The sequence below is a fragment of the Carassius gibelio genome, chromosome A5 (assembly GCF_023724105.1).
Source record: "Carassius gibelio isolate Cgi1373 ecotype wild population from Czech Republic chromosome A5, carGib1.2-hapl.c, whole genome shotgun sequence".
In the NCBI taxonomy this organism is placed as follows: domain Eukaryota; kingdom Metazoa; phylum Chordata; class Actinopteri; order Cypriniformes; family Cyprinidae; genus Carassius; species Carassius gibelio.
In genome coordinates this window covers 27510467-27524531 of record NC_068375.1, presented here as the reverse complement: position 1 = coordinate 27524531, position 14065 = coordinate 27510467, and the positions used below count along the sequence as shown (strand labels likewise).

The window sequence follows — 14065 nt, the reverse complement described above, 5'->3', positions numbered from 1 at the left end:
GGCCAAACAGTTCATGCATTTGGGGTGTATTATAATGGGCTGGCATGGTGCACACTTACTCCATAATTGTCGAGCATGGCTCATAGATGAGCAGATTTGAATACAAATTACACAGCTGCCGCATCCCGGTTCTTTCCTTTTCCTCACCCAATCTCTGAGACATGAATGAATGTGCATGACAGACACAAGTAAACCATGTTGCATCACAAACAGAAACTAATCATGGGACTAACATGCACTTTTTTTAGGTTTTCTGGGAGTGGCATCATTGTTTGGAACAAATTTTTATACCAAAAGGCATCTGAGTGTCCTTTTTTCCAGTAGTTATTACTTGATAATTGAACACAATGTCTAGGTGCTGCTTTAAACCTCACTAGAAGCCATCTTCTTAACTGGCCACACTCTAGAATATATAAGTGTTGTTTCAGAAGCTGAATTGATACATTGGGGCAGAAAGTCGAGGGCTTTTCTAACCTCTGAGCAAGAAGAAAACACACTGGAGACAGCCAGTCTCATCACCATAGAGACAAAGGTCTCCACCGCTCATATAAGAACACTATGATGGATAGAGCATGAGAAAGGGAGAGGAACGAAAGAGAATCTCGATCCTTACGGTGAGTGGAGCAGGTGTCACTCCTTTCCAAATCAACCGGTCTCGCTCCATTCCCACGGCCCTCGGCCCCGCCCCACTTGTCACAATGATACTTATCTCCAGTCATCTAACCTGATTGGATGAGCAACATTCCAAAAATGCACATATTTAGGATGACATTAACAATTATGCAATTGGCAAATGCTTTTTTTGACTTGCAACGTATTCAAGACAAACATTTTATCACTTAACAAATTCTCTGGAAATCAAACCCATGACTATGGCATTGCTAGCAATGGAATTTGAAGTGAGGTAGCAAACAGAACCAAAATTGCTATTTGAATTTGAATATCAGAAATAGTACGAGTATTTAAGTCAATGTGCAAAATTTTTGTCTGAAATTTAAAACCTTTTCATTGCCATGAATTATAGAATGAATGACAGACAGACAGACAGACAGACAGACAGACAGATAGATAGATAGATAGATCTCCATGCCACACAATGTCAGCCATGAAGGACAACATCTAGAGTACCAGGAAATAAAATATTAAGAACTTATGAGAGCAAATAGGATACCGGACCTCAGTGGCCATGCACTTCAAATAGAAGAATCAATTAAAGAGCTCAGTGCTCTTGTAGCTTAGTAGACCATATGAATATTAGATATAGTGAATGCAAAAATAATTCAGAAAAAAATCTGTGAACTGTGTCCATAAAGTTTCCGTATCTTCACAACAAAAAAAAAAAAATACAGACCAAAGCTTGGAGTCAGAAACTCGTTTAACTTAGAGGCCATGGTCAGATTATTCTGAAAAGTACAAAATGGAAGGCCTTAAAATAAAAAATAAAAAAATTGAATCTAACAAGCGACTAATAGGCAATCATTTGTGAGCTCTGCGTAATGTGAGTGCATTCAAGCTCTTTGGACAATAACCACCGATCAATGCTTTATGTGGAGATAATGTGAGGAGTGCCAGACACAACACATCATGTGTCTCTTGTTATGGATAACAGCTTTTCTGTTTGAGCTCTACTTAGCTCAACACAGCTATAATCATGACTTCAGGCCATTTTATCATTAGGGAGATCTGATGGAGCATTTATACCACTATTTCATAGTCACTGGATGATCTATGGAGAAGCCACATAATTTGACCTGATCAGTCATTTTTTTAAATAAATGCAGGTCCCTTCAGCAGTGGACCAAAGTTTCTCGATTATTCTGAGAAGGACAACAGAAAAATACTTTCAACATGAGAATAAAAATACACTTTAAATCAGGGCTCTGAACCGGTTCCAGGAATGAAAACGAAAACCGGAAACGAACGGAATTTTGACAGGAACACAACCAGAAAACAGAAACAAAATCAAATTTTATAGTTCCGAACAGAATCGAAAATTTGAAATGGCCATTAACCGGTTAATAACTTTATTTTATCGTTCCATTAAATATTTGAAATTTGCTGTCAATGAATCCATATTCCAGTAGTATGGCATATGCAAATGTGACGCTGAAGCCAGCGAGTGAAATGTCCTCTCAGCTGTGAACTCATCATAGGTCAGTCTCAATGGCAATGCATCGCCCTTAGAGTTTATCTGAGGATATGTGAGATTAATTCAACAGATCACACATCTGCAGCACTTCTGTGAATGGAGAAAACTGAAAAACGTATAGGCTTACATAAAAAGGAATATAGGCATATACACTAAATATATTTCACTTAGATCATATTGACAGATTAATGAAACGAAAGAAAAAGTGTGCTAAATTACGGTTCATTGTGACACGTTCCAAAGTTTTCGGAAAGGAAAACGAAACTGCAGAGAGAAGTTTTCTTTATTTTGCAAAAGCTTTACAGTTTTAATTATTTTGCAAAAGCTGACAGCTTTGAATAATGTCTTGCTTCTATATAATCAACCAGCTTTGGTATGACCATAGCGCTGACACAACATAATTTAAAGAAACAAATAAAAAGTTAGACTGCTCCGTTGTACAACATGTTGCGTTCAGAGAGACCACACCTCACTGTGCTGATGAAGCCAATTTGAAGGATGATGTTTTATGTAGATAAAAGTACAAACACTATATAATAAATAATATTTTAGCATCCGGATACGTCGGGAACATGGAAACATTTGGATTCATGCCGGATGAGAGATGCAGGCATCAGCTTCAGCTTAAAGTAATTTGTTTTTGGATTGACATTTTTATAGCCTAAACTTTTTTTGTTTTCGAGAGAAACTAATAGCTGTTTTTATAATGTTTGTAAATATTTTGCTTTAGGCTACAGGCATTTTAGCCTTCATTAATTCGTAAAGTAATAGGGTTAATAAAATGCAATGCCTCAACTTTTTATTTATTTATTTTTTACAATGAAGCAAATATTTTTTAATATCTTAAAAAACTTTGATGTCTTTAAAGTGTTGATAGATTTTTTTTTAGTAGCCTACATTTGGCCAAAATCTAGAAAAGATGACTAACCACAGCGGGTTATTGACTGACGTTAGATCTCTATTTTTTCTTTTTCTTTTTGAGTAAATAAAACACTGTACTTTATTATTATTACATTACCATTATTGTAGGGAGTGAAAATTAAGGTTAAAATTAATTTCTTTCACTTTAATGAAGATATAAAGGTAATATCGCGAGAACAGAGACCAGCGAGTAGAATCGTGGAAGAGAATAGTCTGTGCGCAGTTATGAGAGGTAGATAGAGAGAGAAATAGATGACGCACACTGTGTAATCAGATGTGGCTAATTCCTAATGTTCACCTCTTTGTTTAATAAATCAAGTGTTATGATCTGCCGAGCTCCCTGTCTGTGTCCTCCTTCCAACAAAGCCAACGAGCTAGCGCACGGTAAGAACTGTAAAGCCTGCACATAGAAACGACGCACCTTACATTATTATTAGGCGAATTATAGACACATGATATTGTTTTTTAAAAATAACATTATTAACTGGTATTTTTTCCACCCAAACCAGTTTCAGAATGGTAATAATTTAGAAGAACGCAGGAACAGAAACTCTAAAATATTGATTCTGCTTGGAGTGAACCGATTGAATTTTCTTTTCGTTTTCAAGCCCTGCTTTAAATACACTATTAAGATATTAAAAGTAACAAATTCAGAACAAGAATCTCTTGCTGGATAGAAACATGCAGCAAGTGATGTAATGCTAAATCTCTCTTCAAATCTGTTCCAATTCTAATTATATTTTTAGATACTTAAAAATACATTTTAATTTGGAAAGCCAATTCCATAATTAGCTGCACGTTATCTTTATGTCCCTGTTAAATATGTCTATTTGCAAGACAAATATTAAACCAGGCCCCAAAAACCTTTAAAATAAAAAATAAAAATTACCAAATCTCCCAACACTTTCTGTCAACCAGAGAAATGTATGTCTAGGGAATACTTTCAGCAACAAAATAAGGTAATCGATGCAGACAGCACTCGCTGTCAGCTCTTATATTCAGTGACTAATGAGTCTCTCTCTCAACACGGCCAGCTAATAACATTAAAGCATCATCACTTCCTGTCGTCAACCTGACTTCCCAGCTAACAGCCACTGTCGGGCTCTGACGCGTATGAGCACGCAGGCCTGTGGAATGATTCAAGAGAAAGAAGAAACTGAGACTTCTGAGAAATGAATGATAAGAGGGAAAGTGAATGAATGAGGGAAGATGAAAGAAAGAGGAGTCTGAGGGGAAAAGGAGGAGTATCCCAGAAGGCAAAAGAGAGGAGAGTGATGTAAGGAAGAGAGACAAGCAAGCAAGAGGACCCCAGAGAAAAGGAGAGATCCTGAGGGCATTATGGGATGCGATCAGAGGGGACAAACAACAGATTTGTCACCCACCCAATTAAGTACCAGGGTTAACACAAAAAGCTATTTTTATTTGTTTGTTTGCCTGGCGATTTGCAATTACACTGACATCTGGCTACTGGACGCGCATGGCATGCTGAATAATGCATCCGCAGGGATCACATCATCAGCATCCACCATCTTAAACATTTACACAGCTTGATGTGTGTGCATAGGTGTGTTTAGTGAACAGAGGTACTGTGGATTGCGGTGAAAGGTGACACACTGTCACTGAAGAGGGACTCCAACCCGGCAGGGTTTCCTCACACACCTGTCCGAATGTCACAGCATTTCATAACAAAACTCTGCTGTTCAAAGGTTTAAGGTAAAGAGAGTGACGATTTTGTTCTCCTGAACACATGGGAAGGAACCACAGGTTTATTCTGAATAGATTTTGCAATAGCCTGATTTTTTTTCACATAAATTAAAAATGCAGCTAAGAACAGAAACAACTGCTGCTCTATCCTAAATGACTTGGTGCTGGAAACTTGTCACAATGTGTCTGGCTAGGACACGGTGTTACACTGAAATACGATTGGCTACTGAGCAGGCAATAAACTGTAACTCCTAATAAAGGCCATTTTCATGATGGCTATCTGTGCTTGTAAGACGAATTTTAATGACTAATAAAAAGGAAAAAGACAAAAGAAAGTCAATTGCTGATTCTGCTTTCTCTAAAATGGCTTCTTTTTTTTCCACAGCCAGGCTATCCAAACTAAAATTGAAGAGGCTAGATTCATAGGTCTTTACTGACTTTTATATCAGTGTATTTGTTTGTTTCGCTACAAAGATGAACTGAATCACAGACAAAGGTCATATGAGTCTAATGACTCTAGCCAATGCAAACAGTAGTTCTGTTACTACATCCCTGTCTGTAAACAGACAGTCCCTCTATTAGAGAGCCATGCATTTGACTCAGGAGAGAATGTGATGAAATACACTTCAAATTATAGCCTGTTCAAAGAGACTGAAAAGCCTGACCCAAATGGAGAGGCTCTGAGATATCTTTTGCATTTCTTTATGAGACAGAGTCGCTTCTCACTGTTTAGGGTTAAAAGATTTCTCCAACTGCTCCCCAAACCACCAGATTTCAGAGTGCTATCAGAATAAGTGCAGCAGTAGAGTATTGAGTCTGGAGGTTCATTTTACATGCATGCACACACACACTGTTACACAAGAGCAAACAGACACAGTGAGGTGAGCCGAGGACAACAGAAAACAGAGGATACTACTCAAATAATTATTCCCTGGCTGTATGTCTGGAGCACGGTGTTATTTAAACTACTTTACTTCACTATGGGTGGATTGTGAAATATTGCTGTGAATAAAAAGGTCTTATCACAGCTATGTGATATTAAAGGCTTTGCTTCAAATAATAAATTATAGGGGATTCATCATTAACACTAATATTCCTCACCTGCAACAACAGCTTGAGATAGATGAACAAAATCACTTCTGTTCTGGGTAAGTGTATTTCCTTTTGAAACAATTTTATATGCTAAAATTTTTAAAAAATTATTAAAAAAAGAAAAAAACAGAGCATTAAAGGGATCATTCACCCAAAAGTGAAAATTACCCCATGATTTACTCACCCTCAAGCCATCCTAGGTGTACAGTCAGAGTTATATGAAAAACATTTCCTGGCGCTTTCAAGCAATATAATGGCAGTGAATGGTGGACATACAAAATATCCATATTCCTATAAACCGTAGTCTCTAGTTTCCGCTAACGTCGTATGCATGCTGTTCCATTGGATGACTTAGGTCATGAGAAAAAAGTTTTGTTTACAACAAAGGAAAACCATTCTCCTCTTGGCTTATATAGAAATCCTCCGACATTGTCCTTTACAAATCCCCATTTTTACTTCTAATCGTTACTCTCTCAACTGCGCTTCCAAATTTGTCACTTCTCGCCGGAGCTTACATTATGTCTATGTCCTACATTAAACGCTGGAACGTCACTCTCTCCTGAACATTCGTATGCCGGTTAGTGGAAGCTAGAGATTATGGTTTATAAAGTTTCTGCACTAATCAGCTGTTCCCCAACGCGACCACATTGGCCCGAGCTGTTGTTTCAGAGTAGATAATTAAAATAAAAAGGGACGGAGCAACCTGTATCTTCTGGGTTCAAACCTCACATTAATAAGAATATTTATAGGCTGAGTTAATTATTTAAAATGTAATTCATAGGTCACTCTTTAAATTAAAAAAGCCAAAACAAGAGCCATTTAAAAAAAGACCCATTTATTCTGGTTCAGAATAGACCTGCATGAATCCTGATAACCAGAAAAAAACATCTTTTTAATTATTTCTTTTAGGGAAGTGTCTCAGTGGCAGCTATGTTAGAGTACATAAAACCTATGCTTGGCTATTCCCACAAGAGAAAAGAAGACTACCCATGCTCTAGCAATTGATAAGTTAGCTGTGAAAATAACAAAGGGACACCTGCTAGAGGTGCTAGTAGCAGTGCAGATGACACACACACAGAGAGAGAGAGAGAGAGAGAGAGTGTGAGTGAGAAAGAGCTCTGCTAATTGGTTGGCATTTAATCTAAACCTTCCCTTCAAACCTAACACCCTGCTCTCACTCATAACACACTGACACTTGTCAGACCGAAGCCCCCCGCTGTGTCTCAGTGATATGACTCAACAGGAGGCAGCTGCAGCATGTCTAAAACCCTCTAAAACCATTCTCAGGCAAAAGCTCAGCAAACCCCCTCCAAACAAACACTGCATTTCAGCTGCTGAATCACTGGGGTAAAGACGTGTTTATTGATATTTCAATTCACAAAGGACTGAATGCACATAAACTGAAGCTGCCGTCTCTACTTGGAAGCACCTAAAGGGATAGTTTACCCAAAATTGAAAATTCTGTAATTTATTTATCCTCATTTTATTCCAAACTTTCAGTGTTGTTGTTTCGTCTATACAGTATATGTCAATGAACTCCAAAGTTCTTCAACATTCTTCAAAATATCTTAGCTTTTGTTCCATAGAAGAATGAATGTCATGCAGCTTCGGGACAACATGAGGGTAAGTAAATGATGACATAATTGAAATTTTTGGGTGAACTATCCCTTTAAAAAGCCAGGCCTGAATGTGTGTGGTACCTGTAGTCTTGAACTAGGGATTCATGGTAAATTGGTCAATATTAGCACTTTTTGTATTACCATATCGGTCCGGATTGTGATTCCCAACATCATTATTGATTTAGGGAGACACATGCCTGAATAGGACAACATTAGAAGCAGGCAAAACAAAACAGAATTATAATTTCAGTAGATTTGATCACATTCATTATTGGTCCAGAAGCAGAAATAATGAATGGTTATTGGTATTGGCCAAAATCTATTCTAGTTTTTCTAATCAATTCTAATTTTAATTAATTAATTGATATAGAAATGTAATTCACTATATTAAATATTTATTACAATTAATTACAACTATTAAAATAAGAATCAGAAGCATAAGCCTCGGAATAAACTACTACAAATCAATGTCAACCCTGATACTTAGTTTGAACATCAGAGATGAAGGAAAGGTAGCAACAGTGGGAGAGTTGATTCTTTTTTGCACTTCCATGCAAAATTCATGATTGTTCGATCACACACTTCTGGTCTTTGTGACCTGGTCTATGTGATAAAAGATGAAGGAGACAGAACACACTCTATGCCATCACAGAGATCACAACAGGATATGGTGCATTCAGCAGAGAAAATCTACTCAGAGATCAAATAAGAAATGTGCTCATCGCCTCATTTTTAAATCCTGACAAGCATTTCAAACTGTCTTCATCAATTAATGGCATCGGCACGTTTAGGTCAGCACCAAGGGAGGATTGCGACACCCAGAATGTCTAAAATACTATCTCCATTCAAGCAAATTTCTTTAGTCACCCACAGGAACACACTAGTATTGACAGGTTAGGGAAACCCAATCTACTCTCAGAGAATCGAGAGAGGGGAAATCAGGATATTGCTTTAAGAGGAGCACCTACTGCAAAATCTATTTCTTCAGCAGTAAAGTGGAATAGACACAGTGTAGGCTGTTACTCAATGCATTGAATAGGATCAATATATATCCAACGTCTTCACCACATAAAGTTGTACACCAGCAGAGCTGGAACTAGATAACGGAAGAAAGACAGTAATAAAAACTCCTATAATAGTAATATTCAAATGTTTTGAGGGAGCATAACTCAATGACTCCCCAGACTGCTGAGATCAAACAGGACAAAGCAAAAGAGGAAGCTCTGGACAGATGGTGTTAAAAATTTCAGTTTGTTTCTTGATGTTGTGCTAGAAGAAGTGGGATATTCTATACCACCTACACAGCCCTCAATAGATGGAGGAGTGAAATATAATGTAAGCTCATATATTTCATGAAAAGAAGGCGAATCTTAATCAAGGGTTGACAACAACAACAAACCTATGCTCACATCCGTCCCAAAAAATTGAGTAAACTTCCGTCAAGCTGCCAACTGTAAAAACCTTTGCATTTTTTGTTAACATTCCACTGGAATTTATCAACTGAGTTCGAGAATCCTTTTCTAAATCATGGTCTTTCAAACTTTTAGACAAAAACATTTCTAAATTTCATTCAAACAAAGATGTTAAACAACTCAAATTTAAAAAAAGATTTAATTTCAAGATATTTAAATAATTAAAAACTAAATGTGATTATGTATTATATTTTACATTTGTGTGTGTATATATATATATATATATATATATATATATATATATATATATATATTGGATCTCTTGGATGCATCGCATCTCAGGCTAAATTTGTATCAATAAAAATTCTCAGCTATCAAGCCTCAAACCCCATAACGTCAACTTACAAAAGCTCATCACAGTTTTGCTGTGATGACACAACACATTTCCTCAACATAAGATCCAAAGCCCTCCTCAGGACCCTTTTCTATGGGGGCCCAGAGGAACACAAGCCTGAGAACATAATCGTCCTCAAGGGAACCCAGGCAGCTCATTAAGAGCGACTGATCTGAGCTGCGAGCCCCAGCGGTCATTCGGTTCATCACAGTATGATCCCTGGCCATCACCACACCCCTCACCCGCTAAAACTGGTTGGAGCGAGGAGAATGGGAGAGAAGGAGTGCAGTGCTCCAACACACAGCCATAAAGAAGAGAGTGCTGTAGCAAAGCCATTCCCTTACTGTTTGGTTCAATACAGTATTGATCGAGATGTAAACCCACAGAGTCAGATATGTTCTCTTATTAGCAAGTCCAGAGATCTTATTGGAGGCACATTAGAGCTGTGAGACTGGTTAGAGGAGGGGAACAATGCTTATTTTATTCATATGCAACTTTCATTATTTTCATAAAAAAAAAAGGGAAGAAGAAACTGTTATTTTGTGTGAAATAAAACTGAATGCAATAAAAGAAAAGATGTAAACATAAACATGAAATTAGAAAAAAAAACATATAAATGACAAAACTAGTATCCACTAAGAAAAACACATAATACACAAATATTGCAGTAACAAACCTCCTTTACATCATTCAGAAGTATTCAAATGCTTTTCCATACTTGATAAGCAAACAGCAGTCAGGGGTTGAAACATGGATCAATAAGTAGTGATATCATACTGAACTACTTGTGTTCAGACGCTTTTAGTGTATGCTCTGATTTTCAGGAAAATTAATGTAATATATTTTTGTTCAATAATATATATTTTTTTATTATTTATGATTTTGAGGGAATTTTATGATAATATGCTATATTTATAAAATTTTAATGAGCTATTTTTTACATTAGAATTATATATTTTTTCTTTATTTACTATTTTGTAATAAATTCAATATTTCACATTGAAATAGAGAGAAGGCATTTAAAACAATTTTTGGAAGTAAGAATTGGGCCATCTGGAGGCATTAAAAAATTAAAACTTGTGTAATGTTACGTTTTGCATTTAGATATATATCTAAACATTCTAAAAGACTACCTTTTGTCATGGTTTAGATATTTTTGGTTAGATAAGTAGCAGGTTTTACAATATGATTGATTACAGTCAAACATTAAAATCTAAAATATTTTTGTCACTCAGTATTCGAAAATTAAAAATTCGAACAAAATAGTGATAGTGATAATTCAAAACACTTTATACAAACATTTTGTAATTAACTGATATTTTATTAAGTGTAATTAATAAATGAAAATGGAAAAAAATGCTCTGTTGCAAACTTACCAGTTAATTTCTGTATATATATGTATATGTGTGCGTCTATTTTGCACTCCTGACATTTTTTCCGACCAGTGCCTGATTTGTAGTTTGTACCACCAAAAGATTCACTGATTTTTCCATTTTTTTTCTTCGTATTTCCCATTCAGTCATTTTTGACCATGAAGAGGTCAAATATAAGTTTTAGTTTTTTTGGACCCTTTACATATCTGAATCATGTCCATGATTTTTGTGTGTGTTCATATTGCTAATGTGACAAAAGTCACCAAGTGTCATCTCATTCCGATGAATCTAAGATTTAGAACAATTCTAAATATAAAATGTTATTAAAATAAATTAAAATAAGAGGATAAATAAAAATAAAACACCAAATAGAATAAAAGACAAAATAAAACCACTAAAAAAAAACACAAAAGACAAAATCTTCATATTACAGTTTTTTTTAATATTATTTAACATATAATTTTTATGAATTAAAAGCAAAAATTATATTCTCACACAAATATAAAGAGATATAAATGTCTAATTAAGAGAGACACTTTTATAATGTGACATCTTTATGTCTGTTATAAATAAACTCAGCTGGCTGCCTCACATGTCTAGAGGCAAATAGACTGCTCTTTATCCTCCGGCTTTCTGCACAGCCTTTTCCGCAGCAGGAACAGAACTGCTTCCACTAAATCTGTTTATTGCAGTGAGGTGATGGGCTGACGTAAGCCTCTGTGGATGGACAAAATAAATCTCCCGGCCATTAGGCAAAGAAAGGCAGAACACTCCCTAGTGGAGCCAGTAACCACACAGGGACCAGCTCCACTGTAACACCATCCCGTCACGGCACAGTCCCTGGGGCACCTCAACCAGAAGAGCCAGTCATTTTGTCACACTTGCTGTCCATTTTAAATGACACAAACACAATATCCTTCAATATCACATAAGTCTGCTGGTGATCCTCCACTGAGATAATATTACAGCTTTCATTAATCCACTGTCAAAAATAAAAAATAAAAAGTATTGATAATTTCCTGATAGGATTATCCATTGATTTTACAGGCATTTCCGTTAACCCTAAAGCACAAGCCAATGCAGTAAAAATTTCAGATTAAAGGTACAACACCTGCAAAATATTCAGAAAATTCCTTCATAAGAACACAGTCCATTGAGCCCTATTTTTACAGATTTTTTAAGAATGTATTTTGAATTAGGTTATTTTATACTTTCCATATACATTTAAATTTTGGTTTACATTTTTTATTATTATTGAATTATTTTAACATCAAGTTAAACTACATGAAAATGAGAAATGTTACCTTTGCAACTACCTGAAACAAAAACGTTTCTAAGTAACTAAAATGTTTCAGTTTTCGTTTCAGTTAACTACAATAACCCTGCTACACTATAAGACAATTATTTGTAAATAAAAAGAAGAAGTTTTCTTTTAATTCATTGTGTTATTTGACATTTCTTGGTAACTGTTTGTGGAATGTACTAGCAACTACTGATGGAAAATAGTTTCTACACCAATACCTTTTAGTGTGCTAACCAAGAATTGAATCGATACTTAGTAAAAAATAGCACTGCATGACCATGAATAAGAAAATACTTTGTGATAATATGACTTTTTTCACTAACAAATATTGGAAATGCCAATGCAATGCAACTAAAATAATTGCAAAGCAATAACCACCATCTAACCACCTCCTTTTCAGAAACACTTCAAAACAACCAAAAGTAATAGAGTGATATTTGAGGGCAAACAATGCTCACAGCAACAATCATCCACACCAGATTATAATGCTTTAGATAAGGATCAGTGTGTCCCCTCTGTATGCTTTTCTTGAGATAAAGTAGCTTCCTCTCCACCCCATTACACCTCCAAAGTACCAGACAGTTGTACTACTGGGGCGCAAGCCATATCCCCCAGATCCAGAACCCTGGCCCGACTGCAGGCAAGTATTACAAACATCATTTATCTATGTACAGGACCTTCGCAATGCACTGCCTGTGCCAGGGTCAAGCAAACCAATTTGCTTCTCAACTCGGTTCCACTGAGGTTTTTGTAAACCATAGCATTAAAAATGACAAAACTTTTTTTTGTTCTTGTGACAGATCATGTACATATTTTTTATATATAGCACTTTTCTTTGTTTTAAAGTTTTAAATTGACATCAAAAACTAACAGTAACTATTCAGTGAGTAACAATCTGAAGAATATTTGAACTTACCCCGTCAACACAACAACAAAATCCATTACATTCCACCCATTGCGGAGGTAGGAGTCTTTATGAAAAGCAAAGCCTTGAGCGATGATCTTGATCCCGGCCTCGAAGCAAAATATTCCGATGAAGTAGGGTTCAGTGTCATCCTGTTATGAGTGAGGAAAGATATGAGTAGATATTCATGCAAAATAAGACCCAAGACGCAAGTTTACAATGAAAACTAAATATAAAGAGAATCAGAAATCTCTCAGTGGCAACCGCACTGAATATTATGCAACTTTCATTAAACTGTTGTTCTTCGATAGAACACTACAGCAATGCAATACAGTAAAATAAAGCAAATTAAAGGTGGAAAATGGGGAGCCTTAAAATACCTCTAATACCAGACAATAAGTGAATCACATAGTCAACCTTACTATGGAAGATGTTGAGACAAAAATGTATCAAATAGAAAGCAATAGATTTTTTTTTTATATTATAGTGTATGTAAGCACTCATTTTTGTTTAAAAAATCTCTTATGTGATACAGAATAACACAGAATGCTAAAAGTCCTAGAAGACAGTCCATTTTAAGTATTATCCTCTTTTATTATAGACGCTGATATGTCAATCAAATGTCAAGCATCATCAAAGATCTGTGGATCAATTTAGGAGGGCTGTTGAATGACTGACAGCAGCTCACAAAGGATCCAAGTGTTTGCTAAATGAATAATGCAAATGTGGGCTGCACAATCTGGTGACCTACAGAAATAACTGCTATTTAAAAAAAAGTGACTACAAAGAGACTAGAACATTAAGAATATGGATACTCAGATGAGAATTTATGTTTGTGTTTTAAATTGCTGTTTAGGGTGGGAAAGTCCAACTTACCAGTCGTTTTGACATGGGTGTCTTGTCTAAAGCTGGTAAATGCTGCTCTAAGCCCAGTACAATGCAGTTTGCTATAATGGTGGCGAGAATCATGTACTCAAATGGAGTGATGGTGTTAAGGATACAAATAGTTGAAATTAAGTCACAGCAATAACATGATCATCAAGTGAGTCTGTAAGCTAGAAATCAATGAAGAACAGCATAAAGAATAAATGACTGACATTTAGACTAATATATCCTTGAAGGTGTATCTGTGACGCAGTTCACACAGCTCTTGCCTGAGTCATATGGTACCTGAGATGAAGAGAGACAGATTTT

At 35.9% G+C, this 14065-nt stretch overlaps 1 protein-coding gene across 1 annotated transcript in view; it reads right to left on the bottom strand.

Annotated features, from left to right (window-relative positions):
* Positions 1–14065, bottom strand: part of LOC128008966 (voltage-dependent N-type calcium channel subunit alpha-1B-like) — a 92961-nt gene that overhangs the window by 75825 nt on the left and 3071 nt on the right. Inside the window, exons 2-3 of the mRNA XM_052592918.1 lie at positions 13748–13853; positions 12884–13023 (exon numbers count right to left, since the gene is read on the bottom strand). Of these exons, the coding sequence (XP_052448878.1) occupies positions 12884–13023; positions 13748–13853 (246 nt within the window). The remainder of the gene's footprint in view (positions 1–12883; positions 13024–13747; positions 13854–14065) is intronic.